Source organism: Tursiops truncatus, chromosome 21 (assembly GCF_011762595.2).
Source record: "Tursiops truncatus isolate mTurTru1 chromosome 21, mTurTru1.mat.Y, whole genome shotgun sequence".
In the NCBI taxonomy this organism is placed as follows: Eukaryota; Metazoa; Chordata; class Mammalia; order Artiodactyla; family Delphinidae; genus Tursiops; species Tursiops truncatus.
In genome coordinates, this window is record NC_047054.1 from 12,225,680 (window position 1) to 12,246,918 (window position 21,239).

The 21,239-nt window shown below is 37.7% G+C and overlaps 1 protein-coding gene across 3 annotated transcripts in view; it reads left to right on the forward strand.

Moving 5' to 3' along the window:
- TRAPPC11 (trafficking protein particle complex subunit 11) overlaps positions 1-21,239 on the forward strand; it is a 39,913-nt gene that overhangs the window by 12,254 nt on the left and 6,420 nt on the right. For 2 of the 3 annotated variants that reach the window (XM_033848739.2, XM_033848740.2), the window contains exons 10-28: positions 133-280; positions 2,166-2,259; positions 3,210-3,289; positions 3,388-3,466; positions 3,549-3,603; positions 3,952-4,097; positions 4,755-4,816; positions 4,884-5,040; positions 5,621-5,751; positions 9,139-9,294; positions 11,038-11,225; positions 11,329-11,477; positions 11,660-11,781; positions 12,302-12,421; positions 15,103-15,168; positions 15,278-15,434; positions 16,250-16,361; positions 19,966-20,057; positions 20,220-20,353. In XM_033848739.2, the coding sequence (XP_033704630.1) occupies positions 133-280; positions 2,166-2,259; positions 3,210-3,289; positions 3,388-3,466; positions 3,549-3,603; positions 3,952-4,097; positions 4,755-4,816; positions 4,884-5,040; positions 5,621-5,751; positions 9,139-9,294; positions 11,038-11,225; positions 11,329-11,477; positions 11,660-11,781; positions 12,302-12,421; positions 15,103-15,168; positions 15,278-15,434; positions 16,250-16,361; positions 19,966-20,057; positions 20,220-20,353 (2,248 nt within the window). The remainder of the gene's footprint in view (positions 1-132; positions 281-2,165; positions 2,260-3,209; positions 3,290-3,387; positions 3,467-3,548; positions 3,604-3,951; positions 4,098-4,754; positions 4,817-4,883; positions 5,041-5,620; positions 5,752-9,138; positions 9,295-11,037; positions 11,226-11,328; positions 11,478-11,659; positions 11,782-12,301; positions 12,422-15,102; positions 15,169-15,277; positions 15,435-16,249; positions 16,362-19,965; positions 20,058-20,219; positions 20,354-21,239) is intronic. The other variant, XM_019921493.3, reaches the window with a different exon arrangement.

The window sequence follows — 21,239 nt, forward strand, 5'->3', positions numbered from 1 at the left end:
GTAGCATTATTTTGATACAGTCTGCTGAGGTTATGGTTCCTGGATGAATAACTACTAGAAGTAAGCTGCTTTTTCTTTCCTTTTTCTTTTTCATTCCATTTTTTTATTTCTTGATTTTTTTTTTTCTTTAAGATTCCAGGCCTTTGGAGATTTATTTGATGAAGCTATCAAGTTGGGGTTGACAGCTATTCAAACTCAGAATCCTGGTTTCTATTACCAGCAGGCAGCATACTATGCCCAGGAGCGGAAACAGCTTACGAAAACCCTCTGTAACCATGAAGTAAGTCACTGACTCCTGTATTAGCTGGCATTTAGGAAATCTATTAACCTTCTCTTGAAAGAAGATAATGCTGATTGGTGTTGATAATTTTTTCCAAGCCTTTGCATGTAACAAGTTTTTATCTTTTATATTTTCAGGAATTAGGATTATTTTCAGTTTTAGCCTGAGTACTCTATTTTCACCTGTGAATTAAGCAGAGGTTTTTCTTTGAAGAACTGATTTATGATTAGCGATAAGTCAGTGATTTAGAGGAGAGAAAGTTACTTTAAAATAAAAGCCACAGTTTAGTCCATGCCATACTGTAAATCCATTGTTTTGTTTCTGTGATCACTGCTAGAGTTTGAAGGACACTGAGAAATGTGCTTTATGTTGACCCACTGGAGAGCATAACATTGGCCTTCTTTCTCTTCCTGGGGTTCTCCATGGAAAACTCTAAAGAATCTATTTGAGAATGTTAACTGCATATTTTCTTAAACTTGACATTTCATTTTGCCTTTCTCTTGGATGATTATATTTAAATACCAGTTTCCCCATAAGCACCTTTAAAATAAGAACATGGTGTGTGTATATAGATAGAGATATTTACATTCACATAGTTATATCAGTTTATTTTCACGTAAAACCTCAGATTTCTTCTCTGAAGATAGGTGAATTTTAACAACAGTGCTACTTAAAAAACTTCAAAAAAAAAAAAACAGTTTGCATATTAGTACTTTAAATGCTTGGATTTTTTTCCCCTTAAATCATGATATACCTAGACTATTTTCTACCATGTTATTTGTATATGATGTATAATTTCATTGCATGTATTATATTTTAAAAGTTTGGCATATTATATTTGAGCACAGTATTTTAAAAGGTGATTAAAACTGGGTCTTGTAGGGCTATGAGAAAATGGGCATTAGCAAATATTGGCTGGAATGTAAAATAATATTCTGTCAAGTAATAAATTAAGAAGCCTCAAAATCATGCCTTTCTTTTGACCCAGAATTTCATATTCAGGAAGCCTAAGACAGATAAGAGATCCTAAGAGATAAGTATTAAAATTTATTTATAGAGTTGTTCTGACAGATTTATTAATTGTAATGTAAAATAAAAATAACAGTGTGAACAGCTATAGGGAATCTGTTACAATGTGGAACAGCAGGCAGCCAAGAAAAATAACATTTTGGAAGAATCTTTAATGATATGGTGAGATATACAGAATGTATTTAAAAGAAAAAAGCAGGTTGAAAAATTATTTCAGCTGATGACGAATAAACGTTTGCATACAAAATCTGGAAGAATAATGTATATACATTGTTAACCGTGGTAGTAGCTCTATAGGTAATTTAAATTTTTATCATTTTCCTTTTGGACGTTTTCTGCATTTTTTTAACAATTACTTGTATTACATTTTGGTTTTAGAGGGAAAAGTTATAAAAAAGAAAAGCAGTATAAATTTGTAAATTCTGGTGCCAAAAGTATCCTCCCCCATCAATACCAAGACTTAATACACATGCAATAAAAAAGGAAAATAGTGTCTTCTTTTGAAAACTCCTATAACATTATTTTTATTTGCACAAAAAACACTTATACATATGGAATAACCATCAAATTTAATTTGTAATGTAGTTTTACTGGTTTATAAATGAAAAGAAAATGTAGAGCAGTTAGTTACTATGAAATCATTTGTCAGATTCAGGTTGATTTATTCAATTTAATTTTTATAAGACTACCTAATATTAAATGAAACATTTCTTGTTTAATTTTATGGAAATTTAATTTATGTTAAAATATTCACAACTTTGATATTTGAATGTGTTATTCATATTTATGAAAGCTTTTTTATTCTAACAAAGATCGAGGGAGAGTTGGTCTTGATGGGCTGTGTTTTGATTTACAGGCTTCTGTAGCGCACCCCAGTCCTGATCCCCTAGAAACACAGACAGGAGTTCTTGACTTCTATGGACAGCGACCATGGCGACAAGGAATCCTAAGTAAATAATTTTTTCCTCTTTCCCTTCCTCTCAACCTCAAAAGCACAAGGTTGCTATCATAATTTTTCCATGGCTGCACAACATAATAACAAATTATGTTGAGGTAGGGCTTCCCTGGTGGCGCAGTGGTTGAGAGTCCGCCTGCCGACGCAGGGGACACAGGTTCATGCCCCGGTCCGGGAGGATCCCACATGCCACGGAGCGGCTGGGCCCGTGAGCCATGCCCGCTGAGCCTGCACGTCCGGAGCCTGTGCTCCGCAATGGGAGAGGCCACAACAGTGAGAGGCCCGCGTACCACAAAAAAAAAAAAAAATATGTTGAGGTAAAAATATGTGCTTTTTAAACACTTTTTAAGACCTACTTTAAAAATGTGTTGTTTTTATCACTACGTCTTAGAATGACTTATAATTAAAGATGTAGATGTGACTAAAATATTTGGACATCTGTTGTCTTAAATGACACAGTTAGTAAGCCACTCTGGTCTATTTAAATATTTTAATTCCAGTTAAGTTTAACGATTTTTTTATGTTTGACATTTTAGAACATCATTACCTGAACCACCTTAAAAATGATTTCTCTATCTTTTTTGTTTTATACACACTTAATTTGAGCAATTTCTGTGGCCATTAAACTTTTTGTTAAGAAATTATTTACTTTAATCTACAGGAAATGTATTTTGTCTAGAAAATGATATTGGTATTACTTTTGAGGTGGTTGATTCCACTGGGCAAAAGAGTACAGAGCTCAGTAACGTACCCTTCAAAACAGAGACCACAGAGAAGATTCCATGCTAATAAAGCTGTCTGTTAGAATCTTTAGAATTCTAGAATGTTTAAGAATCTTAAGTACATTGTATACGAAGGACTCAGGGAGTGTACCCGTCCAGTGTTCGTGTGAAGGATTTGTGTTAAATGAGCTATCTAAAATGGGTTGTGTCCTATCTTATACAGGTTTTGATCTTTCTGATCCTGAAAAAGAGAAGGTGGGGATTCTTGCCATTCAGCTGAAGGAGAGAAGTGTTGTTCACTCTGTAAGTCTTTTTTCCAGTATAAACTATTTTTTACAGTATTCCAGGAAAACATGAGATTATTTTTATTGGAATGTTTCACATTTTATCTTTTCTAACAGGAAATAATAATAACTCTTCTGAGCAATGCTGTTGCACAATTTAAGAAATATAAGTGTCCAAGAATGAAAAGTCATCTGAGTAGGTATCCATAACATGCCACAACTTTGTGCAACTTTGAGTAATTTTAAATTATGTTCATACAGTCTTTTTTCCTTTATAGTGGTTCAAATGGGAGAGGAATATTATTATGCAAAGGATTATACCAAAGCTTTGAAGTGAGTTCTGTTCACTATTTATTTTTACAAGTATTCTGATTCTCTTGCAGCAGAATTAGCATGGAAATCTGTATTGAAGGATTTATTATTTCCATATTTATTCCTACTTCTATTAAACACCATTTCCGTGATATTTTTTCGAGTATTGTCTGCAGGTACAGTCATTATCAGAGTCTAAGGAAACCTCACATTTACCTAATGTGAAAATACCTGTTAAACTATTTCAGTAAGATTTTCTGAAGTTTATATAAAATGAGTAAAGCACTTTTATTTTAGTTTCTCCATGAACTATTCAAACCCTTCCTCGTGAAGCTGTCTTGGCCCGTCTGACATTTTGTCCTCTGTCAGGTTGCTGGATTATGTGATGTGTGATTATCGGAGTGAAGGATGGTGGACCCTGCTCACGTCTATACTGACCACAGCTCTGAAGTGTTCCTACCTCATGGCCCAACTGAAAGATTACATCACTTATTCCCTAGAACTCCTTGGAAGAGGTAACTCGATGTTCTTTCAGTAAAATTCTGAATCTTTACAATTACATAGCATCTTTAAGCTTCTTTAAATTGGAAGAATAATTCAGTATCAAATATCTGGTAGTACTGTTATCACATGCAAGTCACTTTGCGGAGTGAAGAGGTTTTATACTTTATTGGAACTTATTAGAGTTGAAGGTCTTATTGTAGTTGAGAAAAATCTGCCTTTTTAAAATATGACATAAAATAATTTTTCACATAGAGTTCAAACGCACATACATAAAGCATTGGGGCTGACTTTTAGGAAGCTGTGCTGTCAGTTTTCCAGAGTTGTGCTTAGCCATCTTAGAAGAGAGATTTATCGGGCTTCCCTGGTGGCGCGGTGGTTGACAGTCCGCCTGCCGATGGAGGGGACGCGGGTTCGTGCCCCGGTCTGGGAAGATCCCACGTTCCACGGAGCGGCTGGGCCCGTGAGCCATGGCCGCTGAGCCTGTGCGTCCGGAGCCTGTGCTCTGCAACGGGAGAGGCCACAGCAGTGAGAGGCCCGTGTACCGCAAAAAAAAAGAAAAAAAAAAAGAAGAGAGATTTATCTGCAGGGTTTTAATACCTGAAATGGGGGTAGTGGGCTTACTTGCCTGTCTTATAGTTCTAATTTTCTTCCTTCTTCCTTCCTATTAGCTTCAACTCTGAAAGATGACCAGAAATCTCGGATAGAGAAGAACCTCATAAACGTTTTAATGGTAGGCTGGAATTCTTTATATAACATCTGTATCTGGATGTGTGTATATTATAAAACTAGCTGAACAGATGTTTAACTCCATGTTGGCACAGAATGAAAGTCCTGCTCCTGAACCTGACTGTGACATATTAGCTGTGAAAACTGCTCAGAAGCTGTGGGCGGACCGAATTTCTCTGGCCGGCAGCAATCTTTTCACAATAGGCGTACAGGACTTTGTGCCATTTGGTGGGTAACCAACGTCTACAGTATTATTTTAGAGAAATCGTCCTTATTTCTACAAAATAAATAGACACAGAATAATAAAGTCAAAGAATTTTCCAAGTACGATCACTTTGTAGATGAACTGTGTGGTTATTTTTGTTTTTTTTTTTAATTTTCTGCCCATCGACATTAAAGATGGTCAAAATTTTAAATACTTAGTTGAGGTCTTAACGTTTACTCTGTTCGTTTGTAGTTCAGATGTTATTTGAAATGCATTTGGAAAGACAGTTATTTAAAAAGTTTATGCTTTATTGTCTAGGCAGGTATTTTGAAATAAGTTAAAAATAACGGTTCTTTTTTCTTTAAAATCCTATGTCAGTTACATTTTAGGGGGAACCATGTTTTTAAAATTAGAGAGGTTTTGGAGCTAGAGTTTATTTAAATTTGGCTTGATTTATGTCTTTTGAAATGCTTCAGGTGCAGAAGTCAGAATATCCAGTGCAGCTTTTTTCTTTCTGAAGAGCAGATGTGGATCAGAGAATAATGTGTGTGTGTCTAGCGTGTCTGGTGGTGTCTGACTCGGCCCTTTTTGTTTTATTTCTAGTGCAATGCAAAGCCAAGTTCCACGCCCCAAGTTTTCATGTCGACGTTCCCGTGCAGTTCGATATTTATCTGAAGGCTGACTGCCCACATCCCATTAGGTTTTCTAAGCTCTGTGTCAGCTTTAATAATCAGGTAATGGCACCTTTTAAGGTGTTTTTACCATGTGTGTATCTTATTTTAGCTTATTAAATGAGGTAAAATGTGCTTAGTGAATTTTAGGTCTTAATGGTTTCATATTAACAAATGTATTTTGATAGAGTCTATTTAAGAATAATTGTATTTATAGTTCTCAACTTCTGTATCCACAATTCAAGTTTTACACTTTTCTATTCTAATTTTTGTTTTCACTCCCTGCTTAGGAAACCTGAGAACTTTGTCTACACATAGACAAAAAGTTTTGTAACATGTATCTTGAATTTCAAATAAGATATATTCAGAATGAATATAATTTTCAAAACCATTTGTTTTATTCTAACATTGGTATTAGCTTTATATTATAAAACTGTTATATGTTTGATGTTAAAGCAATGAAAGTGGCATAGATGGATATAAAGTAGAAAGTAAATGTGTGTTCCTCCAATTCCATTCCTTAGGGGGCGTCACAATTAACTTCGTGAATAGTCTAGACATCTTATGTGCACGCATATATAAGCAACTTTTTTCTCCAGAATTGGGATCGTACTATATTTCCTACATTTGAACATTTTGATAGTGTGATGTAGTCAAGTGCTTGATTACATTCTGTTTCAGTTATAAGCTCACTTCTAATTTTCTGGTCACACAGAAAGTGTACTGAGCTGTAACCAGCAAGCATTTATTGAGAGTTACAATATTCTTAGCATCATGGTGAACCTGAAAAAGTTTAGCATATATCAACCCCACTAAAATATAAGCGTTTTGGGAGCAAGGCCAGGACTGGCTCACAGATGGCCTAAATGTGTGTGTAGCCTAGAAATACTGTTATGGCAGGCATGCTGGAGAAAAGAGGAAGTTTCAAAATTGAAGATGCAATTAAGATAGGTTTAAAAAGATGAGAGGGAAAGGATGTGTTTGGCAATGAGGAAACGCTGAATGGAAACAGGAGTGAATGTTCTGTGTTTTTGGGCAAGTGAAGACAGCAGCCTCACGAGAGCAGAGGGATCATAGGTGGGGTGAGTGGGAGTCAGGCTGCGTGGCTTAGAGGAACCTGGAGAGTTAAGCAGAGTCAGTCTGGGAAGTATCAATAGAAGCCTTTTAAGATTGATTTATTCATTCATTTATTCGTTATCTGTTTATTTATTGAATGGTGGTAAAGAAAGAATGTTATCGGTTTAAATAGGTTTTTTTTGACTCATAAGAACTGAGCAATGTCCCTGTAATAGAATTCGTAAAATGAACCTGGGTCACTTGAAGATTAGTATGTTTTATTCAACTTCAAACCATTACCCAAGGATTCCAATTATTTTGAGAATTTTAAAGCAAGAACATGAAATTTATGTTTAAGAAACTTTATTCCAGTAGCAAAATAGAGGGAAAGAAATGATATTTTAGAAACCAGAGGCTCTTTGTATGAACCCAGGTACAAAAGTATGAGGATTTGGATTAGGATTTTAGTGATGGGAATGGAGATAAAGGAATAAGAGTCATTTAAAAATAGGTAAGTTTGGATTGCTGAGTGTATACAGAGGATACAGAATGGGGATAGGATGGATAAAGGATGGGCTATTTGGTTTTTGCAGGCCCAAAACAGTTTGTTTATTTTTCCAGCTTTATTGAGATATGGCATATAAAATTGTGTAAGTTTAAAGTGTACATGATGATTTGATACACATATTTTGCAAAATGATTACCATAGTAAGGTTAGTTAACACATGCATCACCTGACATAATCACCTTTTTGTTGTTGTCTTTGTGAGAACATTTAGGATCTACTCTTTTAGCAACGTGCAAGTAAATAATACAGTAATTATAGTCCCCATGCCATACGTTAGATCCCCAAAACTTATTTGTCTGATAACTGGAAGTTTATACCCTTTGACCGACATCTTCCCATTTCTGCCAACGCCAAGCCTATGGCAATCCTCATTCTACTCTCTGTTTCTATGAGTTCCGTTTCTATAAGTTGTAGATTCCACATATAAGTAAGATCATACAGTATTAGGACAGGAGCTTTGTATGTGCTGTTTCTTATGCTTGGATTGGTCTTCCCTCCTCTTTTATTTGCTTAGTTCCTCCTCATGTTTTATCCCCTTAAAAGCCTCACTTCCTCAGGGACACCTCGCCTGACCTACATGACTGATTGACCTAGCCAGGCTCACATAACCCTTCATAGTACTTGTCACAGCTGTGGTTTCACTCTTGTCATGTGATTATTTGGTAAATTGCTTGTTTTTCTTACTAGAATGGAAGCTCCAAGAGGACAGACATTTTTTTTTCCACTCACTGTGAAATATTCTAAATGTGGAATTTAGAGGGTCAAGGAAGGCACTCTCATTTTCCTTTCACATCATAGCCTACTATTGCATTTCTTTTCCTTCCTTCTTTTTCCCTTTTAGCAACACAGACCACATCTGTAATTAAACTAATAAAAACATTAAAATAAAATATAAAGCAATTTGTTTTTAAAGTTGTATTCTGAATATATGTTATTTGAAATGCAGGATGCAAATCACAAGGAAAAAAGTAGCGGGTACGAGGCTTCATAAGCCTGGAATAGAAATGAAAATTAGAAGGAAGGTATAAAACTTAACTGTATTAGAATCTTCTGTGAAGATAATTCACCTACTGGGATAGAAGATGGCTCTTGGAAAGTTCTCAGTATTTATTGAAAGGATGAGAATGGTGATCCCTTAGATATGTATATGAAAGATGTCTCTGTTTATTCATCTGTAAGGAGTGTGCTTTTCTGGGAAGGTGGCTTGAAGTGATAGTGGAATTATCCCTGAGACAATTGTGGACATAAGCTTTTAGTTAAGGAATAGGTCAGAATTAGAAGTTTTTATGTGGGAGATATTAGCACAGAGGTGCCGAATACGTAGACATGGATAGACTTTGGAGTGACGTAAACATAAAGAGAAAAGCAAAACCAAAAGCTAAGGACTGAAACTTTTGGAACCTCTGAATTAGGGGAACAAGAGGGAAAAAAGACCTTTGAGGGAAAAGCAGGAGAGTGAGAAACAGGAGCTATTATAGTGTCACAGAAGCCAGGTAAAAAGGAAGCTCTTTAAGAAAAGATGATAGACAGTAGCATCCGACGCAAAACAAAAAGTCTTTGTTTCTATCTCCAGGAAAGGGATGGCTAAATAAATGTTTTCAGAGGTCAGCTTCTGTGTGAACCGTCTTTATCTTGTGGCAGCAGTGAGTGGTTAACTGCTACCATCTGGCATAAAAATACTTTTTCTTTTATTAATAGAAAATTCATAATGCTTCAGTATCAGTGCAGTTAACCTTAACAAGCTCCAAGTAATTCGGTGTTTAGTGTTAGCAAAACATATGACATTTGAGTTCATAAACCATGACCCTTGCTCACCTCTTTTTCAGGAATACAACCAGTTCTGTGTAATCGAAGAAGCATCCAAAGCGAGTGACGTTTTAGAAAATTTGACTCAGGGAAAGATGTGCTTAGTTCCTGGTAAAACAAGGAAGTTTTTATTTAAATTTGTGGCAAAAACTGAAGATGTGGGAAAGAAAATTGAGGTTAGTTATGAAATGTGTTTAAAAAATATTTTAAGTGATGAAATAATGTGTATGTCAGAAAAAATTATAATAAAAATAATACAGAAGTTTATTAAGTAAAAAATGAAAATCTTCCACTTGGACTTCCCAAGGGAACCCATTCATTATAGTTTTTTGGTAGGTTTCCCCTCAGTGAGAATATGTTTTTTTGTTTTTTTGTTTTTTTTTCTTGCGGTACACGGGCCTCTCACTGTTGTGGCCTCTCCCGTTGCGGAGCACAGGCTCTGGACACGCAGGCTCAGCGGCCATGGCTCACGGGCCCATCTGCTCCGCGGCATGTGGGATCTTCCCAGACCGGGGCACGAACCTGTGTCCTCTGCATCGGCAGGCGGACTCTCAACCACTGCACCACCAGGGAAGCCCAGTGAGAATATGTTATACGTAATATTCAGTAGTTGGCTTTTTTCACTTGATAGTGATATATTAGACATCATTTCCTGTTAGTACATGAGACCAACCTCATTTTTAATGGCTGCATAATCAGCTAAGGAATTTTAAACTGTATATATATATATATATATATAGTAATTATATTTAATAATTATAATGTAGTAATTATATTTTGTAAAATATGACATAATTCACACTAAAGAGCTATATCATTTTGACCTTTAAACATTGCTGATTGCATATTTTTAAAGAAAAAATGAAGATATATACTTCAAAGGATTCATTTAATGTAGATAATTAAAATGGCTTTCAGAAATACGTGATGGAAGTCATATTTTTATTGAGCATAAACTCTGAGCCAAGCTACGTGGGTTTCAATGCCAGCTTTCTGGCTCACCTGCTTGTGGCCCTGGGCCACTTGACCTCTTTGCGTCTCCATTTCTTCATCTGTAAAGTGGGGATAGTAACATTACCTACTTCTCAGTGTTTCATGAGAATTAAATCAGTTAGTTAACGTAAATCTCCTGGGATAGTGACTAGGACGAGGTGAGCACTCATGAAGTGCTGCTCTCCCATGGCTGGAACGGGAATGGTCGGCTAACGTGAACTAGAGACCATTTCCAAGACAGAAACTTAAGGCTGTACCCCTATGTTCTCATAACAATTTCTGTGAATCTGTTGATTTTATTATTTACCAATATCCAGAGTTTTTGCTTATTCATTAAAAAAAAAATTCTGCATGATTTTGGCTAAATCCCTCGTGACATGTTTTAATTTTTTACAAGGTACCTAAGGAAGCCTACCAGGTGTAAATCATAATTAATAATACTATTTTGAGTATATTTGTTAAGGGATTTAGTGGAAAGGACATTTATTCAGTTAATAAAGAATTTCATTGCTAATACTGTTGATGTCGTCGGGAAGAATACGTGTGGCCACTAGGAGTTAGCTTGTGAGTATGTTAACGGTTAGCAGAACATTCATTGATTTCACTCAGCAGCCACTACTGCAGTGTCTGCTCCTTCAGCCACCACGCCGAGCACTGGGATAGCAGCACCTCACCGTCGTGTCTGAGCTGGGGAGTCAGCTCATTATCCTTGTTTAAAGGTGAAGAGGTTGAAACTCCACACACGGCTAGCCAGTGTCACAGCTGAGAAGGGTCTGGGATTGGACTCCCACAGCAGGTGTTCCAACCTGTGTCACGTCGTGGGTCCGAGGAACGCCACAGCCCAGCAGCCCACCCTGTAATTTGTTGGGAGGGGATGGTGACGAACTGGTATGAGATGGCGTTTCTGACAGACCTCCTCCTTCTAGATCACATCCTTGGATCTGGTTCTGGGCAGCGAGGCAGGAAGATGCGTGGTCTTGAATTGGCAGGGGGGAGGAGGAGATGCCGCTTCCACCCAGGAAGCCTTACAGGCCGCCCGTTCTTTCAAAAGAAGGCCCAGGCTCCCCGACAGCGAGCTTCACTGGGACAGCATAGTGATCCAGGCGAGCACCATGTGAGTCAGCCTGGTGGGCAGATGGGAGAAGGTCACCTCACTTCTTTTGAATACTTTGTTTCTTTTAAAAAATCAGTGACTTAGCTAACATTTTTTCCCAAAGGATCATTTCCAGAGTTCCAAACATTTCTGTCCATCTGCGACATGACCCTCCTGCCCTGACTAACGAAATGTACTGTTTGGTTGTGACTGTGCAATCCCACGAGAAGACCTGCATCAGAGACGTGAAGCTCACTGCTGGTTTAAAACCCGGTAAACTTGCCTTTTTAAAATTTGAGCCGTGTTGCTCCAACATAAAATAAACATCAGTGATATCAACTTCAGGAAGTTTGTTTAAAAAATGGTTATGATCTAGTGCTCTCTATGCAGTATTAATTGTCAAGATAGCGATTGAATTTCCTGTATTTTTAAAACGCCAACATTCATACTTTTAGGACAGGATGCCAATTTAACTCAGAAAACTCATGTGACTCTTCATGGAACAGAACCGTGTGATGAGTCCTACCCGGCTCTACTCACTGACATTCCTGTTGGAGACCTACATCCTGGGGAGCAGGTGAACTTGGCCAACTGTGATTGGAGAGGAAATCGGTTAGGCTGTAGTGTTAAATATGTAGTGAGTTTTAGTTTTAGAGCATTTTAACAGCATATCCCGAGACTAAAAAAGTGATTCAACTAATGCACGTTTTATTCACATTTCACATATTTAATGTGTAAAATGTCTTCAGTTTTCATACAAGGGATTTTAGAACAAACGATGCTAATGTGGAGAATTCATTGCCTGATAAAATAACTAAATAACACAAAATTTGTAGCTTAGTTAAATAACCTTTCGGTCAACTTTTATTTCCAAGCCAAACACAAAGAATTCTTGGGAAATTGAGAATGGTAATAAAAAAAAGATGGAGTAGTAATGATCCCACTCATGCTGCGACAGGAACAACTATAAAAAGTGTTCAAGAATTTAGCCAGTTGGTACAGTAAACTCTGAAGGGTGGGAGCATTATCCTAGAATATATATCAGGAGGCAATCTCTGTAATAGTAATTAAACTAAAATACTTTTATTTTGTTGCAGCTGGAAAAAATGTTATATGTTCGCTGTGGAACAGTGGGCTCAAGAATGTTTCTTGTGTATGTTTCTTACCTGATCAATACAACTATTGAAGAAAAAGAAATTGTTTGCAAGTGTCACAAGGTATTTATTTCATAGCTACTTCGAGAAATACCATATTTGGAGTGTTTCCTATTTTGTATTATCTTAGTTAACCTGTAAAATAAACAGCATAGGTGCTTACAGTCCATTACAAGTTTTAATGAAACATCTGTTGATTTTTTTTATCATTTATGTTTATTGTAAATGATGTGATGATATGGTATTCATTGCTCAAACATTAGAAAATTGGCCTATATGGTTTTTTTGTACAGAGAACCAAAAGCTTTAAGATCTCATGCAAAAAAGTCTTGAGACTCTAAACCTATCTGCTTCTTTATAAAATCACACATTAGATAAAATCTGTAAGTTGGCTAATATGAAGAAGATCTTGTGGGAGGGAGGTCTCCCTTTGTGGAATATTTCTTCTGTTAGTAAAAAAGATTCTTTTGAACATCACTTTTTGGTGAGTGCACATTGGTGAGGAAGAAATAAGAAAGCTATCGGGTCCAACAACTCCGGGGCAGCTGCTATTAACTCCTTGATGAATTTCTTATCGGTCTTTTTTGTTTCAAGAGATTGCAGGGGGACGTGTTTTTATATAGACTTAACCACATTGTATATAATGCTTGTATCCCCTTTTATTAATGGAAAATGATGATATTTGGTATCTTCTTAGTCCTGGCAGCCTTTTCTTAGGAATGGGGTCCTCAGTCCAGCAGAGGAGAAGCCCTAGGAATTTGGGGGTTTGTAGTTTGGTCACTGCACAGGGCTGGGTCGCAGGCTGTTTTATACGTCACTGGGAAACAAAACCATCCTAAGAGAGTTCAGGAGGATTCCCCAAGTGGCAGGGAGGAAGGCATATAACACACTGTCAAAAATTTCACCAGCCTGATGTAATTAAAAGACCCTGCTGGTGAACTAGGAGATAAGGGTGCCAGTCTCAGCACTGCCTCCTAAATCCTGAACCCAGGTCAGCAAGGTAACTCCTTTCGACCTCCATCTCCTCATCTAGAAAATAAGAACGTTAAAGTTCTGTGCACATTTAAAGTCCTAAGCCTTGGATGTTGTTTCTACTTCTGATAATGAAGCTGATGGTAGACTTGGAATGTACTTTGAAATAACCGTTTGCTACCTCGGAACTATCCTGAACTCGAGCGAAACCAGTGTGCTGCTACATCTTTAAGCAGTGTTCTCAAGACATGAGATCATCGAGGTACATGCCACTTTTTTAGAGAAGAATGTATTTATTCTTCTATCAGCCAGTACATTACCAAGATGTGCTTGTAAGGGGCGCTAATTCTGAGGAATAGAAATAGATATTACACAAGAAAAGAATTAATTGGTCAAATATGTTTGGAAAATACTGGGTTAAAGGGTGTTAAACCGGTATTTTTACTTCAGGACTTAGCACAGCATTTAAATTTGCTAGTGTGTATTGTGAAGCTTCGCAAAAGGCTGTAATGATTATTTTTCAAAATTATTTTACCCGGGAGGGGGAAGGGTGAGCTGGGACAAAGTGAGAGAGTGGCATGGACATATATACACTACCAAATGTAAAATAGATGGCTAGTGGGAAGCAGCCGCATAGCACAGGGAGATCAGCTCGGTGCTTGGTGACCACCTAGAGGGGTGGGATAGCTTGATAATAATTGAGAGAGGAAATAATTTGAAGCATATAATAATAATAAAAATGATGTTGGCATTTCACTGAGTGTTTTGTGTGCATTATCTCATTTAATTATCACAACAACCTTGGGAGGACTGAGACTTAAAGAGACCATATACCCTTCCCAAGGTCACATCACTGTGTCCAAGGTCTACATGGCTAGTAAGTACGTATCCAGCCAGGAATAAAGTCCAGATCCATTTGGCCTTACAGCCGGAGTCTTAACCCAACGTGGTCTTTTTTAAAGGTTTCTCACCAACAGTGTGGGTTGTTTTTTAAAAAGATGTAGTAAGCCCACTGTTCGTTCTCTGTTGGGTTTTTTTTAACATCTTTATTGGAGTGTAGTTGCTTACAATGGTGTGTTAGTTTCTGCTTTATAAGCCCACTGGTTTTTGAACAGCCCTGTGCAGAGGAGATGGAGCAGGATGGTTGAGTCCAGGCTCCAGGGTCAGATTTGGTTCAGTTTCTGCCTTTGTCACCTACTAGCTGTGTGACCACTTCATCTTAAAATGGCAGTGATACTGGTGTCTGTTTCCTTGAGTTACTGTGAGCATTTCCTAATATGTGTGCAGTGATTATAATGCTATGTCATATTACATTATTATTATTATTATTATCATTGTTTTAGTTGTCTTGAGTCAAGGTGAGGTGAAGGACTTAGACAAAAAGAAGACCCAGATTCTAGGCTTTGCACCACTAGTTTTGTGGCTTAAGGCCAATCACTTAACCTTCCTTAACTTCTGGTTCTTCTTCTGTAAAATGGTGACAGTGCCTGCCCTGCCCACTGTTGCTAGATCCTGAGATAGATAATGTATGAGAAAGTACTTTGCAGTGTGAACTGTTACAAAACCACAGATAATTAGAACTATTAGTCTGCTCTCTGCATAGATTCTTACAAATACTACCTAAGGGAAAGATCCTAGCTTCTTAATTTTTAAATTGGAATTATTTATTGATCAGTAATCGATTGTGTTTTGTATGCCTTCTGTTTTTAAAACTTCATTTGTTGTTAAGATTTAGAAAAGCCATTGATTGTGCCCTTTACATTTCCTTGCAGGATGAAACTGTAACAATAGAAACCGTCTTTCCATTTGACGTTGCAGTTAAATTTGTTTCTACAAAGGTACGTTCCTGTGAAGCATACTGGAAATCATTGAGGTTGTAGAAATTAACAGAAAAGAGAAAATGGATTAACTTACTTCCTGACAGACCTTTGTCTCCATCCGTGACAGTTTGAGCACCTGGAAAGGGTTTATGCCGACATCCCCTTCCTGCTGATGACGGACCTGTTGAGTGCCTCTCCCTGGGCCCTCACCATTGTCTCCAGTGAGCTGCAGCTTGCTCCTTCCATGACACCCGTGGACCAGCTGGAGTCCCAGGTGGACAACGGTGAGAATGTGGACCATCCCCCTTAACTAGCAGGAGACAGTAGTGTGTGTGCGTGTGTAGGCTGGTGGTGTAAGAGTTAGCTTTTTGCTAAGGCAGGGAATTTGAGACTTACACTCACAAAAAGCAGGTACATTTAGAATTAAGTTAGAATTAGCATCATTTACAATTTGCTTGAGTATACCTTATTTTTTAAAAACTCAGATTCTTGATACTGTAAGAAAGTGACTGAAAAATGTAATTGAAAATAAAGTGTTTTTTCATATTTGGAGTTTTTATAGATTGTTTTTTATAATTTTTAATTGATGTTTACTGTTGTTTATAATTTGAAATGGGAAAAGATGTTTACCAAAGAAACTTTGGAAAATACAGAAAAGCAGACGAGAAGTTTTCTCAATTATCCAACTGAAAACAGTTTACAGAGGCGATGTTACCTTCCTGGTTCAGGGTACTTTGGGCTTTTGTATATTTCTCGAGCTGTTAGAGAGAATAAAAATTAGTTTGAATGTTAACCCAAGCAAACTTGTGCTCAACTAGGTTATAAGGGCAGATATTGTGAGGGGAAAAAATCATGATGCATTCTTAAGACCAAATATAAGTGAGCCATTTTATTTGCTCTGTTTAAGTGAGTCATTTCATTTGCTCTGTTTACCTGTCTCCTTGAAAAAGTCATTTAACATCTCTAAGCCTTAGTTTCCAAGTCTCTACAAATAATGTATAATTGATAAAGTATTCTTTTTTGTTGTATTTCTTGGATGTAAAGCTCTCTTTTTATAGATGAAATCACTACATGAGGATTATGAGTCTCTTTCTTGTAGTTGTCTTACGGACTGCAGAGAGTGCCAGTGAATGCTTTTGTCTTCGTTGCCCATCTGTTGGAAATGTTGAAGGTGGAGTAGCAACTGGGCATTATATTATCTCCTGGAAGAGGTAAAATTGTATCAGCCCTACCTTTTCTTCATTATTTGTGTTATTCTAATGCCTTTATTATGTGTCATTGTCATTTATTTATTTATTCATTTATTTATTTTTAATAAATTTATTTATTTATGTTTAGTTTTGGCTGCGTTGGGTCTTCGTTGCTGCACATGGGCTTTCTCTAGTTGCGGCAAGCAGGGGCTACTCTTCGTTGTGGTGCACGGGTTTCTCATCGCGGTGGCTTCTCTTGTTGTGGAGCACGGGCTCTAGGCACGCTGGCTTCAGTAGTTGCGGCACGTGCGGTTAGTAGTTGTGGCTCGCGGGCTCTAGAGCACAGGCTCAGTAGTTGTGGCACACGGGCTTAGTTGCTGTGAGGCATGTGGTACATTCCCAGATCAGGGCTCGAACCCGTGTCCCCTGCATTGGCAGGTGGATTCCTAACCACTGCGCCACCAGGGAAGTCCTTCTCATTGTCATTTAATAGTTGAGAGCTTCTGTCAGCCTGGAGAACAAACTAGAAGTCACATGCTGTCATTGACCTTCTGTCAAAAACACAAAGATTTAAAAGGATAAACTTTCGTTTGTGTTTGTTACAATTTGTGAACTATTACAGATGCAATTTTAGCCAAATTAATTCTGATGATAGAACCAACCATTAAAAACATTAGGAGAAACTGCCCTTATTTACAGTGAATAGGATTGTTCGCATAGAAAACCCAAGGGGATCAACAAGTTATTGGAATTATAAAGAGTCTCAGCAAGGTTGCTGGATATAACATCAACATACAAAAATCAGCTGAATTTCTATATATCAGTAATAAACGTCTAGGGAAAATATTTTTTAAATAGGTGTCATTTACATAACAACAAAATGGTAAGATACACAGGAATACATCTAGTAGAAGATGTCACCTTTATGGAGAAAATTATAAAAATTTAAAGCATTAAAGGAAGACCTAAATAAATGGGAGAGATACAAAATAATCTCTGATAGGGTTTGGATAAGATTTAATATTGTAAATTGTTCTATAGATTCAATGCAGTGTCCTTCAGGATCCCAACAGCTTGTTTTGTTTTGTTTTTGTTTTTGTGGAACTTGACACTCTTGATTCTAAAATTTGTATGGAAAGGCAAAGAGGCAGTAATAGTCAAAATATTCCAGAAGAAGTACAACTAGGCAAGGGTACTTGCTCTTCCAGATTCTAAGACTTATTGTAAGTAGTCATCACTATGGTATTGGCTCTGGGAGATGTAAATAAACCAATGGAACAGAAGAGAGAGTCTAGACATAGTTCCACAGATCCACACATGGAAATTACATTTCACAGAGGTAGCATTATAGATCAGTAGGGGAAGGAGGAACTGCTTTATAATTGGTGGTAAAGAGTTGGATATTGACTTGGGAAAAAAATGGGATATCTGCTGTACCACTGTATACTGTATATAAAAATTCCAGGTTTATTAAAGTTTAATAGTAAAAAGCAAAACTTTATTACTTTTAGTAAAAAAATAAGAGAATCATTTTATGACTTTGGCATAGGAAAGAATTTCTTTAAATAAGACCCTAAAAGTACAAGCCACTAAAATGGATAAATTTGATTTCTCAAAATTGTTTCTCAGTTCATTAGAAAACAGCATGAAGAAAGTGAAAATACAAACTGGGGGAAGCTATTTGCAACATCTAAAACTGACAAAGGATTCGAATTCAGATCAAGAACTTCTTCAGATCATAAGAAAAACACAAGTCTCTTAACTGAGAGTTGAGAAAAATACTTGAGTAGGCAGTACAGTGATCAGAAGAAGCTGGATGGCCAGTAAACATAGGGGGAGAGAAGGTCAGCCTTATAAGTTTATCTGAGATTCAGCTGTACTCCCACTACTTTGAAAAAATAAAAAGGTTAAACAGTGCAAAATTTGTCAAGAGGAGGAGTATAAATTAGAACAATTGCTCTGGAAATATATTTGGCAGTACCAGGTAAATCTGATGGCTATACCCTGCAGTCCTAGAAAAGATTCAAAAACATACACAAAGGGGACATGTCTGAGAATGTTCATAGCGGCACTACTTATGATAGTTAAAAGTTAGAAAATAAATGTCCACCAACAGGAAATTGGATAAATTGTGGCACATTCGTACAGTGGAATATTATATAGCAGTGAAAATGAGGGAACCAGAGCTACACCTATCAGCCTATTAATACTAAATGAAACAAAGCAACTGCAGAATATGAACAAATTGCATATATATAGTATTAGAAAACACGTAAAACATGTTTCTTAGGGCTATACGTATAATTTGGAAAAGCATAAAGAAACACATAGGAATGATAGAAGCCAAATTCAGGCTAGTAGTTACTTCTAGAGTGGAGGTTGGGGGGATGCAAGTGGGAAGGGGTACACAGGAAGATTCAGCTATGTTCTTATGTTCTCTTAGGCCAGGAGGTAGATGCATGGTATTTCATGTGTTATTTTCTTGGCATGGCTCAATTATTTTATAAGTCTTGAAACAGTAATTAAGATAATAAAAATGAGAAAGGAAAAATAGGTAATTTTATTTTTAAAAAATTGACTTGTCTTTCTTCCCCCCCCCCTTGAATTTACCATATTGATGTTTAGTTTAATTCACATGTTTATAGGAATTAAAACAGCATTTTGAAGGTGCTGCTTAATTACTCTGCTGTGTTACTATAAAGACATGTATTTCTTGGGGCTTCCCTGGTGGTGCAGTGGTTGAGAGTCCGCCTGCCGATGCAGGGGACACGGGTTCGTGCCCCGGTCCGGGAGGATCCCACATGCCGCGGAGCGGCTGGGCCCGTGAGCCATGGCCGCTGAGCCTGCGCGTCCGGAGCCTGTGCTCCGCAACGGGAGAGGCCACAACAGTGAGAGGCCCGCGTACCGCAAAAAAAAAAAAAAAAAGACATGTATTTCTCAATGGTGAGAGGTTGGGTGCTTTTGCCCGTCAGTGGTTGGCACTACTGTAATAGCGTCACAGCGGTTCCACCTCTACGTACATGCTCAGCAGTCAGATAGATGCCAGCTGCCCCCGGAGTTCCCACCCTGACTGCACTACAGGGAAAAATATCTGACAGTCTCATAATGTAACTCACTTTATCTCAGGAATATTGGAATGCCACTGTGTCTACTGATAGTAAAATGTTTTTAGTCTTCAGTTTCTCCTGTGTGCCCACAGTGCAGTTTCAGCAGGGCATGTCCAGTGGTCTGGTGCTCGTCTGGAGATGGTCCTTGGTGTGAGAAGGTGTTTGTGTCATAATGTAAAGCACCGCACTGCTGCTGACATTGAGAACACTTTGCTGCCAAAACACTGTGTTACGTGGCGTGCTCGTGTGCCGTTGACTTACATTCTGACGCAACTCCTTACTTCATCGCTGGGACCAAACAGCAGCCTTGAGTTACAGCATTTGTTAATCGGAAATCCTCAAAACAAAAATGGGATTGTAAAAGCTCTTCACAAAACTCCTTCCATTAATAAACTTTTAGAAAAGGAATAATTTATATTTCCTTCGTAATTAGTTGGTGAATATACGTGTTCCCTGGTTTTGATTTATTAACTTCTCACATGAAATGTGGATTTAAAAGGTACCTTTTTCTGCTGTAGGACTTCAGCCATGGACGACATCCCTGTCATCAGCACTGTCATCACTCTGCCACACGTGATTGTAGAAAATATCCCTCTCCATGTGAACGCAGGTAACGGCACTCACATTTTATTTGATCAAAAAAATCCAGGAAGAATATTTACTTTATTGAGAGGCCCACGTACCGCAAAAAAAAAAAAAAAAAGAACCCATAAATGGTGAGCTTTTTTTTTTTTTTTTTAAACCAAGAGTAATGTGTCATCTTTCTCTGCAGATCTGCCATCATTCGGGCGTGTTAGAGAGTCGTTACCAGTCAAGTATCACCTCCAGAATAAGACTGACTTAGTTCAAGATGTGGAGATTTCTGTGGAGCCCAGTGATGCCTTCATGTTCTCAGGTCTTAAACAGGTACAGGTCATATCTCTTTGGGTTGTTTATGAAGACACAAAAGTATGGCCAGGAAGTGGAAAGCTGTACATTTTGTGTACAAATGAATTGATAAGGCTGACTGTGGTCCCTGTTGTTTTGATAGTGGGGAATCTTCAGTCACTTTTGAAGGTTAATTACAGCTTGCTATAGAACTGAGTTAAATGGGCAACCCTTTTTGCTTTGAGATCACACATATAGGTTCTTTCTCCGTATAAAACAGGAGTTCACAAATTCTTGGACTACAATAGAATTCCTGAAAATTTAAAAATATCCCTTTTATTACTAATGAGTTTGTGTGTGTGTGTGTCTTTTAATTTGAGGCCTTGAGGCATGACCACACAGATCAAAGCTTAATTCCCTGCTGAACTATCAGTACAGTTTTTAAGAGATTTTGATCTTGCATAGAATTTACTTTTCTTTGTTTCCTGTAGGCACAATTTTGTATCTATACATAAAAATAAGTGGTTAAGATGTTTTGATTCATCTATTCAAATCAGGGGTAGAAAAGTTCATCAGATTTTTGAGTGGGACGTACACTCTCAGGCAAAACCATGTTGCAGTGAGAATACTGTCCTCCTCTTCAAAGTGGCCACAGAGGGGAGCTCCCTGGTGGCCTAGTGGTTAGGATTCTGGGCTTTCTGCCAGGGCCTGGGCTCAATCCCTGGTCAGGGAACTGAGGTCCTGCAAGCTGTGCAGTGTGGCCAAAACAAAAACAAAAACAAAAACAAAACAAAACAGAGTGGCAACAGGGACACACCTCAGTGGTCAGTAAGATAAGGATGTAATTAGAGCACAAACTTGTCTTAACACCTAGTAGCATCCGCCCTGACTCACCAGCCATGCCATGGCTGGGCATGTCCTTAGT